Source organism: Nannizzia gypsea, genomic scaffold, assembly GCF_000150975.2.
Source record: "Nannizzia gypsea CBS 118893 supercont1.7 genomic scaffold, whole genome shotgun sequence".
Taxonomy (NCBI): Eukaryota; Fungi; Ascomycota; class Eurotiomycetes; order Onygenales; family Arthrodermataceae; genus Nannizzia; species Nannizzia gypsea.
The window spans coordinates 1055753-1076831 of record NW_003345195.1 but is presented as its reverse complement, the minus strand read 5'-3'; the positions used below and the strand labels follow the sequence as shown (position 1 = coordinate 1076831).

The 21079-nt window shown below is 49.3% G+C and overlaps 7 protein-coding genes across 7 annotated transcripts; 6 read left to right on the top strand and 1 right to left on the bottom strand.

Moving 5' to 3' along the window:
- Nucleotides 1-136: 136 nt before the first annotated feature.
- MGYG_07711 (septum-promoting GTP-binding protein 1) lies at nt 137-1475 on the top strand (the record flags this gene model as incomplete). The annotated part of the gene is made up of 4 exons (XM_003170418.1): nt 137-821; nt 885-1177; nt 1244-1318; nt 1377-1475. 4 exons carry the CDS (start codon nt 137-139, stop codon nt 1473-1475), a joined length of 1152 nt encoding a protein of 383 aa, XP_003170466.1.
- Nucleotides 1476-2455: 980 nt separating this feature from the next.
- Nucleotides 2456-4453, top strand: MGYG_07710 (hypothetical protein; the record flags this gene model as incomplete). Its single annotated transcript, XM_003170417.1, has 1 exon — nt 2456-4453. One exon carries the CDS (start codon nt 2456-2458, stop codon nt 4451-4453), a length of 1998 nt encoding a protein of 665 aa, XP_003170465.1.
- A 1674-nt stretch (nt 4454-6127) lies between these two features.
- MGYG_07709 (high-affinity glucose transporter) lies at nt 6128-7894 on the top strand (the record flags this gene model as incomplete). The annotated part of the gene is made up of 5 exons (XM_003170416.1): nt 6128-6411; nt 6472-6672; nt 6734-7111; nt 7200-7321; nt 7413-7894. The coding sequence occupies 5 exons, from the start codon at nt 6128-6130 to the stop codon at nt 7892-7894; spliced, it is 1467 nt and encodes a 488-aa protein (XP_003170464.1).
- Nucleotides 7895-9663: 1769 nt separating this feature from the next.
- On the top strand, nt 9664-11100 carry MGYG_07708 (sphingosine N-acyltransferase lac1; the record flags this gene model as incomplete). The annotated part of the gene is made up of 3 exons (XM_003170415.1): nt 9664-9726; nt 9808-10542; nt 10606-11100. 3 exons carry the CDS (start codon nt 9664-9666, stop codon nt 11098-11100), a joined length of 1293 nt encoding a protein of 430 aa, XP_003170463.1.
- Nucleotides 11101-11945: 845 nt separating this feature from the next.
- Nucleotides 11946-13327, bottom strand: MGYG_07707 (hypothetical protein; the record flags this gene model as incomplete). Its single annotated transcript, XM_003170414.1, has 5 exons — nt 11946-12035; nt 12106-12536; nt 12662-12909; nt 13199-13229; nt 13273-13327. The coding sequence occupies 5 exons, from the start codon at nt 13325-13327 to the stop codon at nt 11946-11948; spliced, it is 855 nt and encodes a 284-aa protein (XP_003170462.1).
- Nucleotides 13328-13610: 283 nt separating this feature from the next.
- MGYG_07706 (Cullin-associated NEDD8-dissociated protein) lies at nt 13611-17822 on the top strand (the record flags this gene model as incomplete). The annotated part of the gene is made up of 4 exons (XM_003170413.1): nt 13611-13843; nt 13910-16940; nt 17002-17340; nt 17415-17822. 4 exons carry the CDS (start codon nt 13611-13613, stop codon nt 17820-17822), a joined length of 4011 nt encoding a protein of 1336 aa, XP_003170461.1.
- A 2058-nt stretch (nt 17823-19880) lies between these two features.
- MGYG_07705 (DUF614 domain-containing protein) lies at nt 19881-20968 on the top strand (the record flags this gene model as incomplete). The annotated part of the gene is made up of 3 exons (XM_003170412.1): nt 19881-20332; nt 20413-20895; nt 20956-20968. The coding sequence occupies 3 exons, from the start codon at nt 19881-19883 to the stop codon at nt 20966-20968; spliced, it is 948 nt and encodes a 315-aa protein (XP_003170460.1).
- Nucleotides 20969-21079: the final 111 nt, after the last annotated feature.

Genomic DNA, 21079 nt, shown 5'->3' with positions numbered 1-21079 from the left:
TATTAGTCGAAAACGGACGAGCCGTTCATCACGCGAGAGGCCTTGGGTCTATTTATGCCGGTCTTCAGCCTGACAATTCGTGTGATACCATTTCTTGAATACGCTGTGAGGGCAGCTTCTGAGCCCAGACGTGGAGATGGATACGTTAACGAAGGAAGTTGACAAACTCCAGGTGGAAGACGATCCCACGGTGACACAACTCACGGAGACAACTACAAATGCTGAACAATCACCTCCCCCGGCTGAATCTGAATCTGTATCTACACAGGATCCTGCGCCTACGGTAGAACACGCTCCAGATCCCGAACCCACAGTTGTCCCTGAGAACCTGGTTCCACAAACACCGGAGCAAGAAATCCCCGGCCGTACTGATGAGACGCCGTCGAGTTATCAACAGACGTACAATAATGGCTACAGCAACGGACAGCAAAGCCACCACTCGTCATTCTCCCCCGAATACATTCAGTCAACTGCACCAACTCTACATACACATGAGAGTGACCTCTCACCCGCGTCAAGGCATAATTCCCCCACAATGTCTTATCAACAATATCAACAGCCTTCACAACCTGCCTCTCGTCCTGGATCAGGGGTATCGAATTCAGGAGATAGATATGGGTACTCTCAGCAGTACCACGACCAGAACCAGAGACAGCAGCAACAGCAGCAGCAACAACAGCAACAACAACAATCAGCAGCACCAAGTAAGAATAGTGTTGTGATTAAGGTTGGAATGGTCGGTGATGCTCAGATTGGCAAAACAAGTTTAATGGTCAAGTATGTCGAGGGTAGCTGGGACGAAGACTATATTCAGACTTTAGGTTGGATACCCAGAATACACACAGAATATTGTGAAGCAATGTTGACTAACATCGCCTAAATAGGGGTCAATTTTATGGAAAAAACTATTTCAATCCGGAACACCGAAATCACCTTTTCAATCTGGGATTTAGGTGGACAGCGGGAGTTTGTCAACATGTTACCCCTTGTTTGCAATGATGCAGTGGCCATTTTGTTCATGTTCGACCTCACCCGGAAAAGCACGCTTAATTCCATCAAAGAATGGTATCGACAAGGGAGAGGCTTCAACAAGACCGCCATTCCTTTCCTGGTTGGAACTAAATACGATCATTTTGTCAACTTCCCCCGCGAAGACCAGGAGGAAATATCAATACAGGTAAGACGCATCACCTTTGCAACTTTGGCTACAAAATGTTGAATGAAGGCTGACTAGCCTTGACAGGCGAAACGGTTTGCCAAGGCGATGAGGGCGAGCTTAATATTTAGTAGCACTAGTCACAGTATCAACGTGCAAAAGGTGGGTTGCCGTGTTATTCAGTTTATTTCATGTTCGTCAGCTAACTATCCTCTATAAGATATTTAAAATCGTCCTTAGCAAGGCATTCGACCTTAAGTGCACAATCCCCGAGATCGAGAATATTGGTGAACCCTTGTTGTTGTACCAATCTGTGTGATCCGAGGGGATAGTGTTGATGAAAATGACGACTATATACGTCTCCATGATGTAACGGACTAGCAATTACGATCAACGAAATGATTCTTGCTATAAATAGTCCAACGCTGAAGAGAAGATGGCCGTTTCGAATAGCCTCTGATGGAGGGTAGGCGAGCGTTGACGGAGCTGGTGGTTTCTCCGTCGTGAGTTGGGGGCGTCTGAACAGTTTTAATATCCAAGCCCGCTGTCTGTCGACGTCGTTCTTTTCTTGATGGTGTATTATCTCTTGGGCTATCACTACACCGGCCGTCAATCCCGGTTAGCCATAGCTTTTTTAGCTAGTCTTTTAAATGATATATCTATATCTCCCTTTCTTCTCCGATATCCTCACTCCTTTGGAACGCCGTCAAGGCCTTCCGCTTTGAGGAAGCAGAGCCGCGCCAATAAAGTGGCCAATAGGCAAAGGCCTTCCCGCTCCTCCGTGAGCTTATTAAGATTTTTCTCGCCTTTTATTGGACTATTATACGAGTTAATTTGGATATAGCCAATGGGAGACTCCAGAGGCAGCCACAGTTGCTTACTTAACTTAAGGTTAATTTTAGTAAGAGCCTGACGCGAAAAGTAACCTTCATGTGAAACAAACCGACTCCAGATGCAACCAACTAATAAAAGAACGCACAGGGCGAGGACGGGTCTCGAGGTAGCGAGATGCGCAAAGCCGTCCAACACGAACAGCCAGGCGCAGAGTGTCTGGGGCTGGGCGCAGCGAGTGGACTTGACATGACGTGGGGCTAAGCAACTTATATATTACTTAACGCTGGCATCTTGTAATATACCCCCAAAACTGGACCCGTCCAACTCGAACAGGGGATAACTCCGTTCACTCCATATATATATATAACAATCTTGCGATGACTCCTTCGACTCTGGCCTCTCTCCACGCACTGTTCGCGCCACGAAAACCAGTAACTCCTCACATCAAGGAGGAGTTTTGGGCAAATGATTCGAGGTAAGGAGGTTCTTCCTCCTCCAGTCATCACTAGAACTGGCCAAAAAAAGCCTCCTCCACCACCTCCGCCGTCCAAGGGAAGCAAGGCACTCTCAGCAGGCCCTCCCTTGCCACCGAGGAATAAGAGCCAAGCAGCCTCCTCCCCAGTTCCACCCGCCCTTCCTCCTAGAACCCCATCAGACTACAGTCGGTCGTCTAGTGAATATACACCCTCGAGCGCATCCATATCTTCAAACTCGTCCGGCGCAGATACCAAAACCGATGTTTATCGTGTTCGAGCTCCGGCATGGGGCCAGACTGAATTACCCTGTGTCACATCATGGAAAGGGAACACCAGAGACACCAAGGATGATGATAGTAGCGAAAGGAAGGTGGAAGCAATTAAGCCTGGGCCTGCTCCCGGCGCCCAAGGACTGAGAGGAAATGTAGCAGCGTTACGGAATCAATTGGCTGGCCATAAGATCATCGCTCCAGCTACCGCTCCTCCACCAAAGGCTACGAAACCGAAACTCCCTCCTCGCATGAACTCGACACCTCTCCCGCAGACGGATCAACCTCAGCATTCCCACGGACCGCTGCTAGAAAGAGTCGAGTCGGCGCCCGCTACACAGAGAAAACTTCCTCCTCCACCACCGCGAGGAGTGGACCTACAAAAAATCAAGCAGGTTACTTTCTCAACCCTGAACAGGAATACCGACGATGTTGTCAAGCAGAATGCAAAGAGCTTAGAACACGCCAAAATAATTTCCCGTGCCCCTCCTCCAGTGCCTCTTGCATCGCGGCCAAAGCTGCCTCCGGTACTTACCAGCTCAAAGCCTCAAATCTCTTCTGCAGCTCGCAGCAATACGGCAAACTCTGCCAATGCACCAGCCGTATGCTTTAAATGCCGTGACTTCTCTGCCGCTGATGCACACGCTGCTAACTTTCCTCGTCAATCTCTTCCCTCGCACGATTTGGCGTGGCTATCATCCCAACTCACATATCCATTCCCATCACTGACGGATAAAGCACGCGTGCTCTTTACTTGGCTACATCATAACGTGCGGTATGACGTGGAAAGCTTCTTCCAAGGCAAAAGAATGCCACAATCTCCCGACTATGTGTTCACCCATGGACTCGCCGTCTGCGCTGGATTTGCATCCCTATTCGAAACCCTGGCAAAGCATGCTGGTTTAGAAGCCAAAGTGATAAGTGGTCATGGGACGGGCTACGGCTGTACACCACTTGCCCTTGGGGCACCTATACCTCCATACGAAGGCAACCATGCGTGGAATGTGGTGCGCATCGACAATGGACAATGGAAGCTCATTGACTGCTGCTGGGGAGCGGGACACGTTGAGGGTGCAAATATGCCCTATGTTCAAAGGTTCTCACCCAAGCACTTTATCATGTCGAATAACGAATTTGGACTCGACCATTACCCTGCGAATCGTTCTGACTTCTACCGCGAAGACGGACGTGCCAACATCACCTGGGAAGAGTATATAGGCGGTGGTCTAAGGGCTCAGATGAATATACCTATCGACCCTCCTACTCTGTTCGATAATGCGACGGAAGACCACGGTATCGGAAACTCGACCCTTCAGCCCGAAATGAAGTCCATATCAATCAGAGAAGTGTCCGGACGCTCTATTCATTTCCAATTCGCACTCATTTGCGAGCATTGGTCTATAGTTAAGCACGGCGGCAAGAAAGCCGCATCTTTCTTCCTCCTAGCTACCCATGGGCTCGACGGTAGGGAAGATAAGTTTGTGCCTTTCAACCATGTCCGGGGTACTAATACTGCGGGAGGCGGCGACTACTGGTATCTGGACATTTCAGACGGTAGAACACTGGGCTGTGCTGGCCAGAGGTTAATGATATATGAGTTGACGAGCTTTGGGACCCGGACTGATCTGCGTGGCTTGACGATGGCAGAGTATGAGCAAGGAGTCGGTAGGGTTGGGATGGGTTTCAAAGCACTTGCTGAATGGACGCTCGTTCAGTAGCCGCTCTTTCTCAATTTACTTCCAGTGTTTTGTTCGCTACGAGTGTTTTCTTTCTTTCTTTTTTTACAAAGGGTATGAACTTGATGGTACTCAATGATATTATTAGGGCAGACATAGAGGTACAGACAGCGTTAATGGTAATTTTTGGATTTTAGACGGGCTTTTGAGTGATTCAAGGCAAGCACCCAAGTCTTTACACGCGTACGGAGTTCCAACTCCTTTGGGCATTAAGCGACGAAGACATATAGTGGAGACTTTCATTCTTATCTGCTCTCCAGCAATTTCTCTTCTCGGTCAACCAACAAGTAAGGATCCGGAATAAGGGCTGTCACCTGTATCACAGGGGCCCGTATTCTGGCAGCTCTATCACTGCGACATCAACCCACCACCACTCATCCTTCTACGTCTCTACATATGCATTGGACTGCACATCTTTACTCTATGCGTATTCGACAGGCCAATACCCCCAACTTGTACTTCGGTTAAGCCCAGACAGTTATATTTAAGTAGTACCTAGCTAGCTAAGTACCCATATCTCTGCCTTTACACTCGGGCTTCCCGGCCTCCCGGACAGTAAAACCGAACGCCCAACCCCGATGACGCTGCGAGCGGCAAAGGGAAGAAAAGAAAGAGACGCCAATCGGGCCAGGAAGAAAGATAGGCCTTAAAAGATGGAGCTGTTACATCCCAGGGTTTCAGCGGCCATGGCAGCAAAAGCAGTAGAAGCTTTGCCACTGTGCAGGCGACTTTGCGGCTCCCGCGAATAGGAGCTTTTCTCTCGTCTCTAGTTTCCGGGGATAAGGACAAGGGGATGGCTGGCTGGTTGACGCACGAGAGGGTAGCTAATACTCGGACAGGCATGGAGGCTTCTGCGGTAGAAGGAGTATAGTCTACTTTGGTAGTACATGCAAGCATTAACTAACTAGTGGAGGGTTGCAAGAGCTGTCGATCCTGCGGCACGGTCAGATTAATATATTGCTTTCTTTGCTTCTTCCCGCTGATGCATTCACGTTCACGTATCAAGCTACAACGGCCCAAGGGGAGGTACTTTGGAGAGCTCTTGGATGGCAGATGGAGCCATGCTGCTAAAATAATTTTGGTAGCAGCAACGTTGGATCCGAGTCAGAGACAATCTACCAACATCGACATTGTCCAACACTCCAACCCCCCATTTTCGCCTTTGCTGCAGTGCCACATGAGCACGCGACATAGGCTGTCAGTTACTCGTCCTACCATGGTACGGAAAGCCTTGCCCTCTGTGTGATCAATGGAGAGCGTTTGCGGGGAAGGTCGCCGCCAGCAGGTAGCAAAAGGGAAAGCTAAGAAACTCTGCCCGAGCCGAACTTGAGAAGACCTGCCAATCGTCATAGAACAAACATGGGATGTTTTTGATTCCTTGCGGTTTGTTCCCATGGAAGCTTCTACCCTTCACCCCCGCCGCTGTTTCTTGCATAAATAGTCCCCCGGCCGTTCCTTTCGGTCTCTTCCTTCTTCTTTTCTTCTTCTTTTTCTCTCCTTTTCTCTCCCTTTCCCTTCTGGATATATATAGTCAAGCTAGTGAACGCATATTAGCCTATGTTGCGTCACAAGGAGGCCATTCCTTTTACCTTCTTATTAATAACATCACCAATAGTCCATCCCTAGGGGGAATAGTGTAGGGAGGTGTTTTATACCATGTTCAACACTGGCAACATCTATGTTATTTCTGCTGTCGCTGTCATTGGCGGTGGCCTCTTTGGCTTCGACATCTCGTCGATGTCAGCCATTCTAGGTACCGACCAGTACAAGTGCTACTTCAACCAGTATGGTCCGGGTCAGTGTGGCGGTCCCCGGCCTTCTGTGCAGGGAGGTATCACTGCCTCCATGGCCGGCGGTTCATGGCTGGGAGCTTTGATATCAGGGTTCGTCTCTGATCATCTTGGCCGAAAGAAAGCCATCATGACTGGAGCCATCATCTGGTATGTCCTGTCTGCGTTGATGTTCGTTTTGTGGTATCCAGGCTAAAGCGGTTGTCCTAGGATCATTGGCTCTGTAATCACTTGTGCTTCTCAAAATATCGCCATGCTGATTGTGGGCCGTGTCATCAACGGTCTGAGTGTCGGTATCTGCTCAGCTCAAGTGCCAGTCTATATCTCAGAAGTTGCACCCCCAACTAAACGTGGTCGCCTGGTCGGATGTCAGCAATGGGCAATCACTTGGGGTATCCTCATCATGTTCTAGTAAGATTTAACTAATCCCCCTTTTTATACGTGTTACAACAGCTACTTACTTTGTAAATAGCATATCATATGGATGCAGCTTTATCAAAGGCCCGGCTGCTTTCCGAATTCCATGGGGACTGCAGGCCATCCCTGCTGTTCTCTTATTCTTTGGCATGATGCCACTCCCAGAGTCACCACGATGGCTAGCTCGTAAAGACCGCTGGGATGAGTGCCACCGGGTTCTCACCCTGGTTCACGGCCACGGTGACCCAGACTCCCCATTCGTGCAGCGTGAATTTCAGGAGATCAAGGACATTTGCGAGTTTGAAAGGGCAAATGCCGATGTCTCATATCTCGAGCTCTTCAAGCCTAACATGATCAACCGTACCCATATCGGCGTCTTTACCCAGATTTGGAGTCAATTGACCGGTATGAATGTCATGATGTACTACATCACGTAAGTTGGATCCATTTCGTTCTCCCCGCCTTTTTCTTTTCAAAGTTCACTTCATAAGAGACCATCAGCTCTAACAAAGGAATGATAGATACGTCTTTGGAATGGCTGGTTTGACCGGAAACACCCTTCTTGTGTCCAGCAGCATCCAGTATGTCATCAACGTCGCCATGACAGTTCCTGCACTTCTCTGGATCGACCGCTGGGGCCGACGTCTGCCCCTTCTTGTCGGAGCTTTCCTCATGATGACTTTCCTCTTCGTTAACGCCGGCTTCCTCCACCTCCAGCTCGCCTCTCTCTCCAGGCGGTCTCAATGGCGTCGAGGCCGAGTCCTGGGAGATCACCGGTGCCCCCAGCAAGGCTGTCATTGCATGCTCGTATCTCTTCGTTGCCTCCTTTGCTCCCACCTGGGGACCCGTTTCCTGGATCTACCCTCCGGAGCTATTCCCCCTACGTGTGCGTGGAAAAGCCGTTGCCCTTGCTACCTCGTCGAACTGGGCCTTTAACTTTGCGCTTGGTTACTTTGTGCCCCCGGCCTTTGTCAACATCCAGTGGAAGACATACGTGCTCTTCGGGGTATTCTGCGCTGCCATGTTCATCCATGTCCTCATTATGTTCCCCGACACTGCAGGCAAGACACTAGAGGAGGTAGAATATATGTTCACGGATCCAGAGGGTACTAAATACATCGGTATCCCAGCCTGGAGGACGAGTAGCAGCTTCCACCATGCCGCCCGGCTGGAGAAGACTGGCGGTTCAGATAAGCTGGAGTCCAGCCACGTGTAATCTGGCTAGTTATTACCAATTACCATATTACTATGGCGTATGGGGGGCAGTTGAGCGAGTGGTAATCTGATGGTAGCGGAAGCGGAATTGGCGTTTTCGTGGGCAAATTGTATATAACCCATAGCTAGTAATTAAAGAGGTGGAATTGGGTAACAAAACAGTCTTGTTATCCCTTTAATTTTCCCTATGATTGTTGTCCAAAATCGGTCGACTGTAGCAGTTGCACTCCTATACATCAACACCAACTTGATGGTAAGTATCAAATACCAACATTGTCTTCCCAAAAACTGTTGGATTAGTCATTCTCTATTGGACCAACACGTATCGTCTCGGCACGTTTCATCAACAAGTGAGTTATCCCTTATATCTCATCCATCCTGCGATGGAACAGACAGGTCTTTCTTGTCCTGTAGTCAGTCACACAATACAGTCAAAAGTTCAAGAGACTATGAGCCTAGTTCAGCAACCTTGTGACAATGGTATACTACCCGTTTTGGACACATCCTTCCTACACCAATATGAGAGCACACACAGATACCAGGCACCCTACCACCTGGTAGGCAGGATGATGATCAAACACCGAGATTCTATTAGACCAAAATCCTGATACCGCGAAGCTCTAGCCAATGGGCGGCATTCCAGAAAGCCAAAGAGCCTTTGGAAGATGAAGAGACTGGCGAATGAAGAACATCCCCACGTCATCTTCAAGGGTTTGAAGGAATGCCTCTGCCCTACGGAGTCCGGTAGATTGAAATACATCGTCTGCAAAGTGCAGCCCCATTGTAAACCGGTATACATAGTTCGATATAACGTTCGCCAAGTCCAGCTTACTCAGCAGCCTCCGCTAGTTACGATCCAGGGATTCCATGAGGCGAAAATGAGAAATTGATAGAGATCAATTTAAGAGATTCAAGATTTTGTTAAGGCCAATCATACGGTTAAGTTGATATACGATGTTGTTCAAGCCCGATCTCATGTAAAATATCGCACTGTTAGGCAAAATGACTTTCAGGTTGCAACAACTACGGAGTACCCAAGCAGCACGGTCAGCTGTCTCTACCCCTTTTAACTAGGCAGTTGTCACCAGGCCATGATGTATGTAACCAGTTGTACTCCGTACATGCCAGGCTCACCCGAGCTGTCATAACCGCTGGGAGAGAGCCAAGCGGAGGCTAGATTGACAGCTAACTATCAGATCGAGCTATTGACTTATGGGAAGCGGCAAAAAGCGAGAAAAGGCCTTGTTCTCAGGGGTAATTAAGCACCTTAAGTACGGAGTAGTTATATGAACAGCCAGTTAAATTATGTCATATGCAGCCTCTTTCTCCCTTTCTCGCCTCCTGGTCATCTCATTTTATGCACAGTGCTGCAGTGTCCCTCTATGAATAAATGGATTACTGCATATCTAAGTTATCTAAGGATTCCGTCCACACGCGACAAGACAAGGGGTAGAAAGCCTTCAGGCCAAAAAAAAATAAAAATAAAAATAAAATAAAAATAAAAATAAAAACTTTGTACTTTGAGCCCGTAAAAAAGGGTCCGAGGTTTGATGGAAGAAGAAGAAGCAGCATCTTTAATAGAAAATAAGAAGAAAAAAGAAAAGAGAAGCAGAGAATTAAATCATCGAGCTGGCGCCGAGATCGACGGCCTCCCTTTTATCGTGCTTCCGCGGGCTTCCTGAGCAGCGAGAGCGAGAGAGAGAGAAAATAAACGTCTTCCAGCCTTCTGTCCACTCGCAAAGAGACAGGCAATAGCCAAACACTTGCACCATGAAGGACGACTTGAAGATGCCTCTCATGGCTGGTGGTCATGCAGAGTTTGCTCAGCAGAAGGTAAGGGTTAGTCCTTTTCTGTTTTGTTAAATATTTAACTGCCTGAGATGGTGTCTGACGCTGCTTTGCGCTACCCTGCAGATGCGACACCACAACGGCAACGGATTGTCCAGCAAACCGCACTCAAAGCGAAAGAGAGCCAGGTCCTGGCTTCGTCGGGCCAAAGACATCTGCTTAAAACACACCTGGGTCCTGCCTCTTGCTCTCCTCGTCATTCTCCTGGCCGCATACGCCGTCAATCCGACAGAGTCCAACCCGATACACTATGGCATATTTCTCTCCTATCCATTGCCGCCGGAGACACCGGGTGGGCCAGTTCTGTACGGGAAAGGGAAGCTCGATATCGCCTTTGTGGCATTTTACACCATTGTGCTCTCTTTCACCCGTGAGTTCTTGATGCAATGCGTGATCCGGCCGTGGGCTCTGTATGCCGGGATCAAGGGCCGCTCGAAGATCGCACGGTTCATGGAACAAGTGTACACGGCCATGTACTTTAGCATCTTTGGGCCGTATGGGCTGTATGTCATGAAGCAGACGGATATCTGGTACTTCAACACCACGGCCATGTTTGAGAATTTTCCGCATAGATCACATACCGCGGACTTCAAAGCATATTACCTCCTCGAGGCCGCATACTGGGCTCAGCAGGGCATTGTGCTGTTGTTGATGCTGGAGAAACCTAGGAGAGACTTTAAGGAGCTGGTTGGACATCATATCATCACGCTCGCGCTCATTGCGCTGAGCTACCGGTTCCATTTCACTTATATCGGTCTCGCCGTTTACATCACACACGACATTTCTGACTTCTTCCTTGCTGTGAGTTTTCTACCCGTTTTTTTATTTCACACGTTTCTTGCTTCCGTAGCTGACCACATGCAGACGTCGAAAACACTCAATTATCTGGACTCGCCGATCATCACACCCTTCTTCGCCCTTTTCGTTGCCGTCTGGGTTTACATGAGACACTACCTTAACCTCCACATCCTCTGGGCCGTCCTGACAGAGTTTCGAACCGTTGGACCCTTCGAACTCAACTGGGAGACCGAACAGTACAAGTTCTGGGTCAGTCAGTACATAACATTTGGTCTCCTGGGCTCTCTCCAGGCCATCAATCTGTTCTGGCTCTACCTTATCATCCGCATCGCCAAAACATATGTCTTTGGCAACGAACTGCAGGATGAACGGAGTGACAATGAAGAAGACGACGAGATTGAAGAATCAATCACAACCGGTGAAGCGAACGGAGTCCCCATTCCAACACTCCTAGTCAACGGCCATGCTACGAAGGAAAACCTCGACCCGGTTGAGAACGGATTATCTACCGGACTACTTTCTAACGGAAATTCAAACGGTGCCGCCACGAAACGCAAATGAATAAAGATAAATACTTCTTTCTCCCTACTCTTTTTTCTCCCTTACCTTTCTTTAAACCGGTGTGAACGTACCGCATGGTCGGAACTTTCTGTTCCATTCTTATACCTTTGAATTGCATAGCCTCGGTTCTCCCATCCATTTCCTTCAATACATACATACCTCTCTAATCATGGATATTTATCCCCTCCCTTTTTTTTTCCCTTTTTTATTTATATTCCCTTTGTCAGCAGGCATTTGAAACGAAGCCTGCGATATATATATGGGGGGCATGGGCTCGACGTCTCGTCTACGAGACCAGCTATAGCATTGGCGTACGGTTAGATCTGCTTTTCTTACATACATTACATTGCCTTTTTACCCCTTCTCTCTTTCCCAGATTGAATGTCCATAGAGACTGCAGGCTGCAGACTGGCTATCAACCCCTGATGGTTCGAATGCGGTTTGTTCTACCTTTGAATGCCCAGCTGACCCCGGAACACGCGTCTGTGATAATGATTATTATCTTTATCTATGCCTTCTAATTTATGTAGTACATGTCTAGTGTTAATGGAAGAAGTAATGATATCAAGTTAAAAGGAACAACCTCATCGTATACTATCTGAATCTATTCTAATAGCCTAAAGTAAAGAAAAAGCCTGGGTGAGTAGTAAGAAAGAAGGGATAGGGTTCTGTACATGCTCTTTTATATGGGTTTTATGATCATGTCATTCACTATATTACAGCACAAGGGTAGCAAGAATTGGAAGGAAAACGAGCTGTTATAGAGAATAGACATTTTAACGGGCGGGGTTTGTCTCTTTTGGTGCTCAGAATCCCACATTTAAAATCACTCACGCAGAGGTAGCTTAGCTGGACTTGGTGGCAGGCTCCTTGGAGGGAGCCTTGGGGTTAGGAGTCTTCTCCTCGGTGGCAGCTGGCTCCTCCTTCTTCTCCTCCTAATAACAAACAACGCGGTCAATTGCAGGTCCCATCTAAGCTTCTTCAAGGGACTCAATTCGCACTCACCTTTGGCTTCTCCTCCTCGGTCTTCTCAGCAGGGGCCTCAGCAGCCTTCTCTTCTTCCTTGGGCTTCTCCTCGGCCTCGCTCTCGGCCTTTGGAGCTTCCTCAGCCTTTGGCTCCTCTTCAGCCTTTGGCTTCTCCTCGGTCTTGGGCTCCTCGGCCTTGGTCTCTTCAGGCTCGGCCTTTGGCTCAGCAGCTGGCTCTGGCTTGGTCTCCTCCTTGACTGGCTCGCTGACAACCTCCTTCACCTTCTCAACGGCGTGTTCAACATGGGCGTGGGCATCGTGGCCGGACTTTCCAGCTGGGCCGGACTGGTAGAGGTAGTAAGCGGCTGGGAGGGTGAATGCGACGGAACCAAGCAGCCTAAACTCAACAAACGGAGGAATTGAATCAGTCAAGCGTCCAGAATACCCGCGGCAATGAATATATAACAATTCTACATGAAGTCGGCAGAGCGACTAGCCCGATGTAGTGGGCTGATCCGAACAACGTCTTTGACGTCTTCATGTCGCATCGACAGCACACATAGACGAAAAGATACCAAAAACTCGCCAAACTCACCATGGCATATCGCTTCCGGCCTCATGAGAACCGTGAGCGTGGTCGGCATAGCCTCTTCGAGAAACTCGCTGCCATGCTCGAGTAGTCGGTACTCTGGGAGCCGAGATCCGTCTGGACTGGGCCCAGAGTGACCGGAGAGCGGGCGATCGTGCGAGAACCATGATGTTACCTGGTCAATTGCAGTGAATGGGCGCAATTGGGCTGGAATCGGACTCCTCGAGCGGGTGTGGAGGGTGGCAGTTGATGGACTGAGTGAGATGCAAGACTGAGAAGAAGAAGAAGCGAAGAAGAAACGAAGAAAGAGGTTGGAACAAGCAGTGGCCACGTGATCTGGGAACAGGCCATCCTTCTTCTCTTTTTGCCTGGCAGCAAGCAACAAGATGCATCTTTGGGGCTGATGACATGTTCAGGATGGTTAATTGGATATATAAAGGGGGGATTCGGACAGAGACAGAGGTGTTTATACAGCTGATAGACGGCGTAGTGAATGTCGGTTGGGATGCAGTGTTTGGGCTCTATGTGCTAGGTTAAACTCACTACGCCTCCTCCGCTTCCTCTTTACTAAGAACTAGTTCAACGTTGTTTACTTGCTTGCTGCTGCTGCAAGACACAGACAATAACACCAGACCAGGAGGCCAGGACTGCGCCAGCCACTCTGAAGGACATCTTGAGGCTACAGGGGCTTCACTCTCAGTTGGTCTTCCTGTCTTCTGAGTGTCTTTTTGAGCTGCATCTTCCGGTTGCTGCCTATAAAGCAACCCCACTATGTCCTTCTGAGTCCCCTCAGTCTCTTCCTATCTCACACTCTCAGTCTCTCTTGATATTGAACACTCTACCCTCTTAACTATCACACCTTTAGCATCCTGCTGCTTCTGCTGCTACTACTAGAGCTCTGTGATTCTTCTAAAGAGAAGCTCTTCTTGAGCTGGTGTTGTTCCGGACTCGCGAGATGGCGTTCCACAAACAGTCTATCCAGCAGTCCCTAGGGCCGCTGCTGGTTAAGCTCACTGATCCGGACCCAGATATCCGTTACATGTCCCTGAACGATCTGCTGTCTCTTATTGAAGGCTGCAACCCCCCCTACTTCTCACAGGACTTCTCAGCATGTAACCGGATAGTGCAGGGGCTGCTCAAGTCCCTGGAGGACCAGAACGGAGAAGTACAGAATGTAGCTCTGAAATGGTAAGACAGCTGTCCTCTCTCCTAGACTCTCTAGTAAACAAGCATGTTCTAACTCTGCGGAAATAGTATAGGGCCTCTGGCTACGCGCTTACCATCCGATATTCTCTCTCCTTTCATCGACAAGCTTGCCCTTCTCACGAGCTCCCAAGCCATCGACACATCTGTGCCAAACACAGCACTTCGGATGATCCTGGCTGCCCTTCCAAGACCTAATATCAATCTTATCAATTCGAGAGAGGTACAGGCAAGCTACGAGGCTGTGTCTATGGTCTTGATTCCACGCTTGATTGGTACGCCGACGAAGGGGAAACTGCCGACTGCTGCACCCGGGATGATCGTGAATGACCCTGCGAAGGGCTTCAGCAGTGATGCCATCGATGTGTTGATCGATGTAGTGCGGTCTTATGGACCCATGCTAAATGACGAAGAGCTGTTCGAGCTCCTCCAGACCGTTCTACGCGTTATTGAAAACGATCACGCCGGAACGGTGGTAACCAAGCGTGCTCTTACAGCCATCTCAATGCTGTCAATCCACTTGTCTGATGCTCAACTAAGTGGCTTTGTTTCCGGCCTTATTGAAAGCTTCAAATCTTCACATCTTACTATCAACCGTCGCCGCCATTTGATTGCTGCCATTTCTGCCATGGCAAGGTCTACGCCAGCGAAGTTTGGCCCGTATTTGAAAACATTGGCGCCTTTTGTGCTTTCAGCTGTTAGCGAGAAAGAGATGAACGAGATGGATGATGAAATGTCGGACGATGGCGAGCATGACCCCAAACAGGATGAGCTGCGTGAGACCGCACTGGTGTCCCTTGACACCCTGTTAGGATACTGTGGATCCGAAATGCAGCCATATCTTAACGATTGTATCGCGGCTGCTTTGAGATATCTCAAGTATGACCCGAACGTTGCGGAGATGGAAGAAGACGAAGAAATGGGTGGCACTCAAGACGAAAGCAGTGACGATGGAGCCACAGAAGAGCCCGATGACGATAATGATGCATTTGATGACTTTGAGGAAGAAGAAGGCTACAGCGATATTGATGACCTGAGCTGGAAAGTCCGCAGATGCTCTGCTAAAGTTCTATACACCATTGTGTCAACCCAGGGCCGGAATACCCGAGCTGTTGAAGACGGTTCAATATATCAGAAAATAGCGCCTGCACTTCTTTCAAGATTCACGAAGGAAAGAGAGGAGAGCGTTAAGGTCGAGGTTGTGGCGACGATGACGGGTCTAGTTCGAAAGACGAGCGACCTTGCTACCGGCCCTAACCTGTTTTACTCTGATCCATTCTCTCATGCCCGTTCATCTCGAAAGAGAAGACGGCAAGATAGCAACGCTACTGTGATCGACCTTGAGTCTGACTTCCCCCCACCTGCAACTTTGGATACCCCTATTGCTAAACCCTCAACTCCTCAGCCTGGTCCACAGACTGACCTCGCAGACCTGACTCCAGGTATCGTGCAGGCGTTGACCAAATTATGGAAAGGCGCCCCAATACCCCTTAAACAAGGCGCTATCCTACTGCTAAAAGCTCTTGCTCTTGTTCGTTATGGTGGCCTGGCAGACTATTTGCAGAGAATCGAAGACCCTATTGCTGATGCCTTGAAGACCTCTGGCCTGTCCGGTGGTGTAACTGTTTCTGCTGGATCAAACTCAGTCAGCGCAGGAAACCTTCAGGTTGAGGCATTGGGGTTAATTGCTGCAATTTCCGAGACTCATCCCTCGAGCTCTCTCTCCCCATTCTTAATTGCTCTGATACCCGGAGTTGTCGCCTGTGTGAATAACAGAGACTTTAAAGTCTCTAGTGAAGCACTTGGCGCAATTGAACAGGTTGTGGTGGCTCTGACGCCCCCACGAGCCTCCGTGGATGATCGTGACTTGGGTTTGCAACTAGAGAAACTGTACGATATCGTTGTGGAGAAGGTTACCGATAATAGCACAGACTTGGGAGTCCGGCAGCGAGGCATTCATGTTCTAGGGGTAATGCTAAGCCGCACATCTGGGCCTGAAGGACGCAGATTCATCTCTCTAGACCAGAGACAAAAGGCACTTTCGGTTCTCCTCGAACGACTAAAGAATGAGACTACAAGAGTCGCGGCGGCTCGTGCCGTAGACGATATTGCATTGCTTGCTCGCCAAAGCGATGACGTGGATGCATCCTGGATTGGACAAGTCACACTTGAGCTTGCAGCCCAGCTTAGAAAGGTTGATCGCACTTTACGGGACGTTTGCCTGGGAGCTCTGAAGAGTATCGCAATGAACTCTCAGACCAGGCAATATCTCGATCAGCAAACGATGGATGGCCTCCGAGTCGCCATTTCACCCCTTATTTCTGCGGACGATTTGCACCTGCTGACACCGGCAGTAGTTATATTGGCAAAACTTCTACCCCATTACGGCCCAGATCTTCTCAATGACAACATTATTACCCAGCTTTGTTCTGCCGTTCAAGGAACCCTGACAGGAACGGCGCTGAAAGCATACATCCTCCTTGTCCGTGTCATTGGTGAACAGGGAGCAGGTGCAAAACTCATGAAAGCCTTGTTACAAACCGTTGGTGTCAATGGGGATTCAGCCGTGGTCGGCAAGGCAATTGGAACTCTCCTGGTCTATAGTGGGCAAAATGTTGGTGTTACAACCGAAGACTTCCTCGTTGAGCTTAAGACAGCCCAAGACAACCAACGCAAATGCCTTGCCTTGGCCATCCTGGGTGAAATTGGTCTTAGAATGGGAGCCAAATCTCCCCTTGACCCTCAGCTGTTCATCACAAACTTCAATTCTCCGTCAGACAAAGTCCGGCTTGCAGCGGCTGTTGCCCTTGGAAATGCGGGAGCTAGCAATGTGGATGCTTACTTGCCCGTCATTCTAGAAGGGCTGGAGAAATCTAGGTCTTCCAAATATCTACTTTTACACTCACTCAAAGAAATCCTTCAGCATCCGGAAGATGTCAAAACCCATGTTGCCCCATTCGCAACTCGGCTATGGCAGATATTATTATCAGCTTCTGATGACGAAGATAACCGCACCGTTGGCGCTGAATGTATTGGGCGCCTATCCTTGATTGACCCGGCAACGTACATTCCACAGCTACAGGTATGTCTCTTAATCATTATTGTTGTTGCTGATAAGGCACAAGGCTAATCTATCTCAATAGGAATACCTGTCCCATCCCAATGCTACCATCAGAGGCACCGTTATCTCTGCATTCCGTTACACTCTTGCTGATTCTAGCAACGCTTATAATGAGACACTCCGTCCACTTATTGTTCCCGTTTTGGTCACAATACTTAATGATAGCGATCTGGCCAATCACCGCCTGGCCTTGACAACCCTTAACTCCGCAATTCACAACAAGACAGCCCTTGTCCTACCACATCTACCCCAGCTGCTACCTGCAGTTATGGGAGACACCAACTTGAAGCCGGAGCTTGTTCGGGAAGTGCAGATGGGACCCTTTAAACACAAAGTTGACGACGGTCTGGAACTTCGCAAGGTGGGTAGTTACCGTGGATTAGTTCGGCTTCATACATATGTTTTGTTTTTCGTTTTACTAATTGGAGACTACAGAGCGCATACGAAACTATTTACACATGCCTTGACGTTGCATTCTCCACCGTCAACCTTTCTGAAGTCTACGACAGGATTATTGCAGGTATCGAAGACGAACAGGACATCAGAACTCTGTGCACACTCATGATTTCCAAGTTGATGACTTTGGCGCCGGAAGAAACGCTTGCTCGGCTGGATGCGTTTAGTAACTCATTCCGAGTTGTGCTGTCTGTCAAACCCAAGGAATCAGCTGTTAAGCAGGAGCTGGAGAAGGCGCAGGAGGCATCTGTAGGCGTGTTGAAGGTTAGCCGGGAGTTACAGATGGCGTTCCCTGCCGCAGAGGCGTCTAATGACCACCATTCTTGGAAGAGCTATGTGGAATGGATTTCCAGGGAGTTCAGCCAGCTTCTACGCTCTATCAGTTAACTCTATCGTCAAAGGATGTTGTTATTATGAGCTGGCTGGCTACTCTGGTACTCCAGCTGCGGAATGTACTCCTCTCTTAACGAAGTGGTTTCCCAAGAAATAGAACGTCACGAAAGTTAAGTATGGATAATGTAGTTATGTACTTGGTCAGGCAAACGGGCGCTCTTCATAGATAACTAGCTATGACTTAACCAGTGACAAGTTGCACCTGGACCAGCATGAGAATTGGCCCCAAAGCAAGCCCGTCGCGACTAGACAGCATCCGTGGAAAAGGCCCCCAACACAGTAATAAACACCTAGCTAGCCCATGCAAGGGTTCAGGCAGACCCTGAAAAAGCCCCCAAGCTAGGTATATTAATGCCCGTAAAACCTGGCATCCATTCACGGCAGGGTCCCTCCCCCGCCTTCAATCTTCTGCGTTTGCATCTGGGCTGGCGGTACATGTACGATGGCGCGGGACTGACTCGGTGTTGTCTCGAGATACCTGCTGCCCGCGTACAGCAGATCATATGCACAGCAGTGAAGAAGCCCTGATGGGACTGGATGGGCGTCACCAAGGCGTTCTCTTCTACTCAAATAATAACTAGCTTGCTGTCTCGCCAATTGCTTTACCTGTTAACTACAGGTGGATCGAGACAGCGACAACCCATGGATCCTCAGAGACGGCCCGTCTTCCCCTGACGGTTCCTGGCCCGGGCAACATCAATCCGTGCCAGGGGTCATTCGATAGATTCTGTATTCAAGTCGATTGATCACATCCTAAATGATAACTACTCATTTGAAGGGAGAAATGTTGTAGTAGCTCCTGGATAGCTACGTCTAAGTTCTTCCCTCCCTATTTCCCTTCTTCCTCCCTATTTCCCTTGAAGACGGCAACTGACATTACTTGAACAGAGTCAACCAGTTATTACCATCGGCTGTCCAGGCACTCCGCGGGATAGATAGTAACATGTATAACCATGTCATGCCGGAAGATCAAGGCCCACCATGGCGCCAAAGGGAAGCCTGGATGTTTCCATAGCTACGTACAGAGTATTCCGTACGTGTCATAGTCATCTTACCCGTGTCTCTCGTTTCTCGAAGCGCCTGCGCGGAGCTATCTGATAGAACTAACTAGTTAGTCATCCCGTCGTTGTTTGAGCTATCGAAGCGGTGTGTATGTATGTTGACACCCGTTTGAGGTCACAAACAATCTGTACTAAAATGCTTGCGCCCTGCTGTGCATTTCTTCATACAAGCTGCCAATGAAGAGCAGTCTCTGCAAACTAGTCTGAAACCGGCAGTTCCTCATCATCGCCAGCAGCCAGTCAAGATCATATTTCCAAGGCTCGAGGCGTTGGGTGGAGGCTGGCCGCATCCCGGCTGCAGTGCCAGGGACGAGTCGCTCGATTCCATTTGTCCACACAGCCAAGGGGCAGCATCACAGGCCCGATCACCATGGTATCACACTCGAACCACAGGGCATAGGGGGCCCTACCAAGCAGTCGGGTCGCTTTTTCGTTTGAGGCTGCCGGCGATTCGTCCAGACAGGTCAGCTTACTGCAGTGTATAAGCACAGCACAGCCTCCGTCACCCCCATCTCTCTCGCCGAGGCTCCCGGGGGGCCTTGTTCTGCTATTGAGAGATGTTTTCGTCCAATACGAGTCGGGCTAAGCGCCGCCCCCGTTGGTGTCCATGATGGATTTGAATATAATCTCTCTGTTCCTGACAATGCTCCTTTTTTTCGCTATATTACCCTTCGCCTGGGGAGATGAGGGTTTATCGACACAACGTCGCAGAGCAAGCTAGTTAACTAACGAACTTTGACCCTTCGGACAGATAACCTCCTAACACACGAATAAGGCTGCCACCGACGAGCTTAACGGGTTCGTGCATCCCAAGGCACGCCCAGCTCAGAAATCACCAGACCATCCTCTTGCGCAACCTCCGTCTGAGGATTCTCCTCCCCGTCCCTTTTGTTGCGAGTATAGAGCTACAGGCTGCATTGTCTAGATGCTCATGAGTGTCTGGCTTTCCATCTTCCACTGGAACTAGTTCGACACCCTACAGCTACAAACAATGTCGAACCAACCGCCATACTTTGGCAATGCGCCACATTACCCTTCGCATCTCTATCCCCAGCAACACCAACACCAACACCAACAGCAACACCAACATCTACAGCAGCCGGATCAACGGCCGTACTCATACCTTCCCACTCCAGTCGCTCTACAAGGCCCAACATTCTCCTCTCCCGAGAGCTCCGGTCACACCGCTCCCTCCGAACAAACAAACCAACATTCTCATTCACAGCCCAGCCAGTCAGGGAGCCACCGTCCGTTTTCATATGTGTCGCCCGATACCGATAAGATAGTGGATGAATCATTATCAACGGCTTCGAATAACAGGGAACGATGTCGACTACGTGGAATAATTTCTACGCCTCATGTCTCCCCGCCTCCACTTTCCGAACACCCTGCCCAATTCGCCCCTTTTGCCGATAATACCACTCCACCTCGCACCCACAGCAGGTACAACAGGGACAACATGTCCAAGAGCAAGAATACCACCAACCACCGCAGCAACAGCTACAAGACGAACAATACCATAGGGAACAAGAATACCACCATCAGCAACAATTAATACAGCAGCATCAACAACTGCAACTGCAACAGCAACAACATGGTGTAGTTCCTCATTCTCCTATGGCTGTTCCCCAGTCTCCTGGGCCTTTGCCGATAAAGCAGAATCCGGAAGCAGAGACTAGGGAGCGGCAAGCAGAAGAGGTTGCAATTGTTCCCGACAGCAATCCTTTACAACCACAGTCCCCTGCCCCTACTTATGTCTCACACTCCGGTCATAGGATGGCTAGCAGGAGTATATCTGCGGTCCCAGACATACCCTGCCATACCCCCGGCCAAGCATTCCACCCCCAACAATGTGTAAAGGGCGGAAGCTGGACAAATAGCCTGTGCGAATGCTCAGATATTGGTGTCTGCTGCATGGGCCTGTGGTGCCCATGCATTCTCTATGGACGAACACAGCACCGCCTTTCAAGAAAATCAAAACGGCAAGACCCGACTAACATGCTTGGGTATGAGACCTGCAATGCCTCATGCACTGCCATGGCTCTCTTATGTGGATGTCAATGTAGGTACTTCCTTTAACCCCTTCAGCGTGGATGTCGTCTAACATGGTATGAACAGGGTTGTTGGCAACCATTCAGCACACACCCGATAAAAGCGGGCATACGGTATCCCTGGCGGAATCATGTCCGA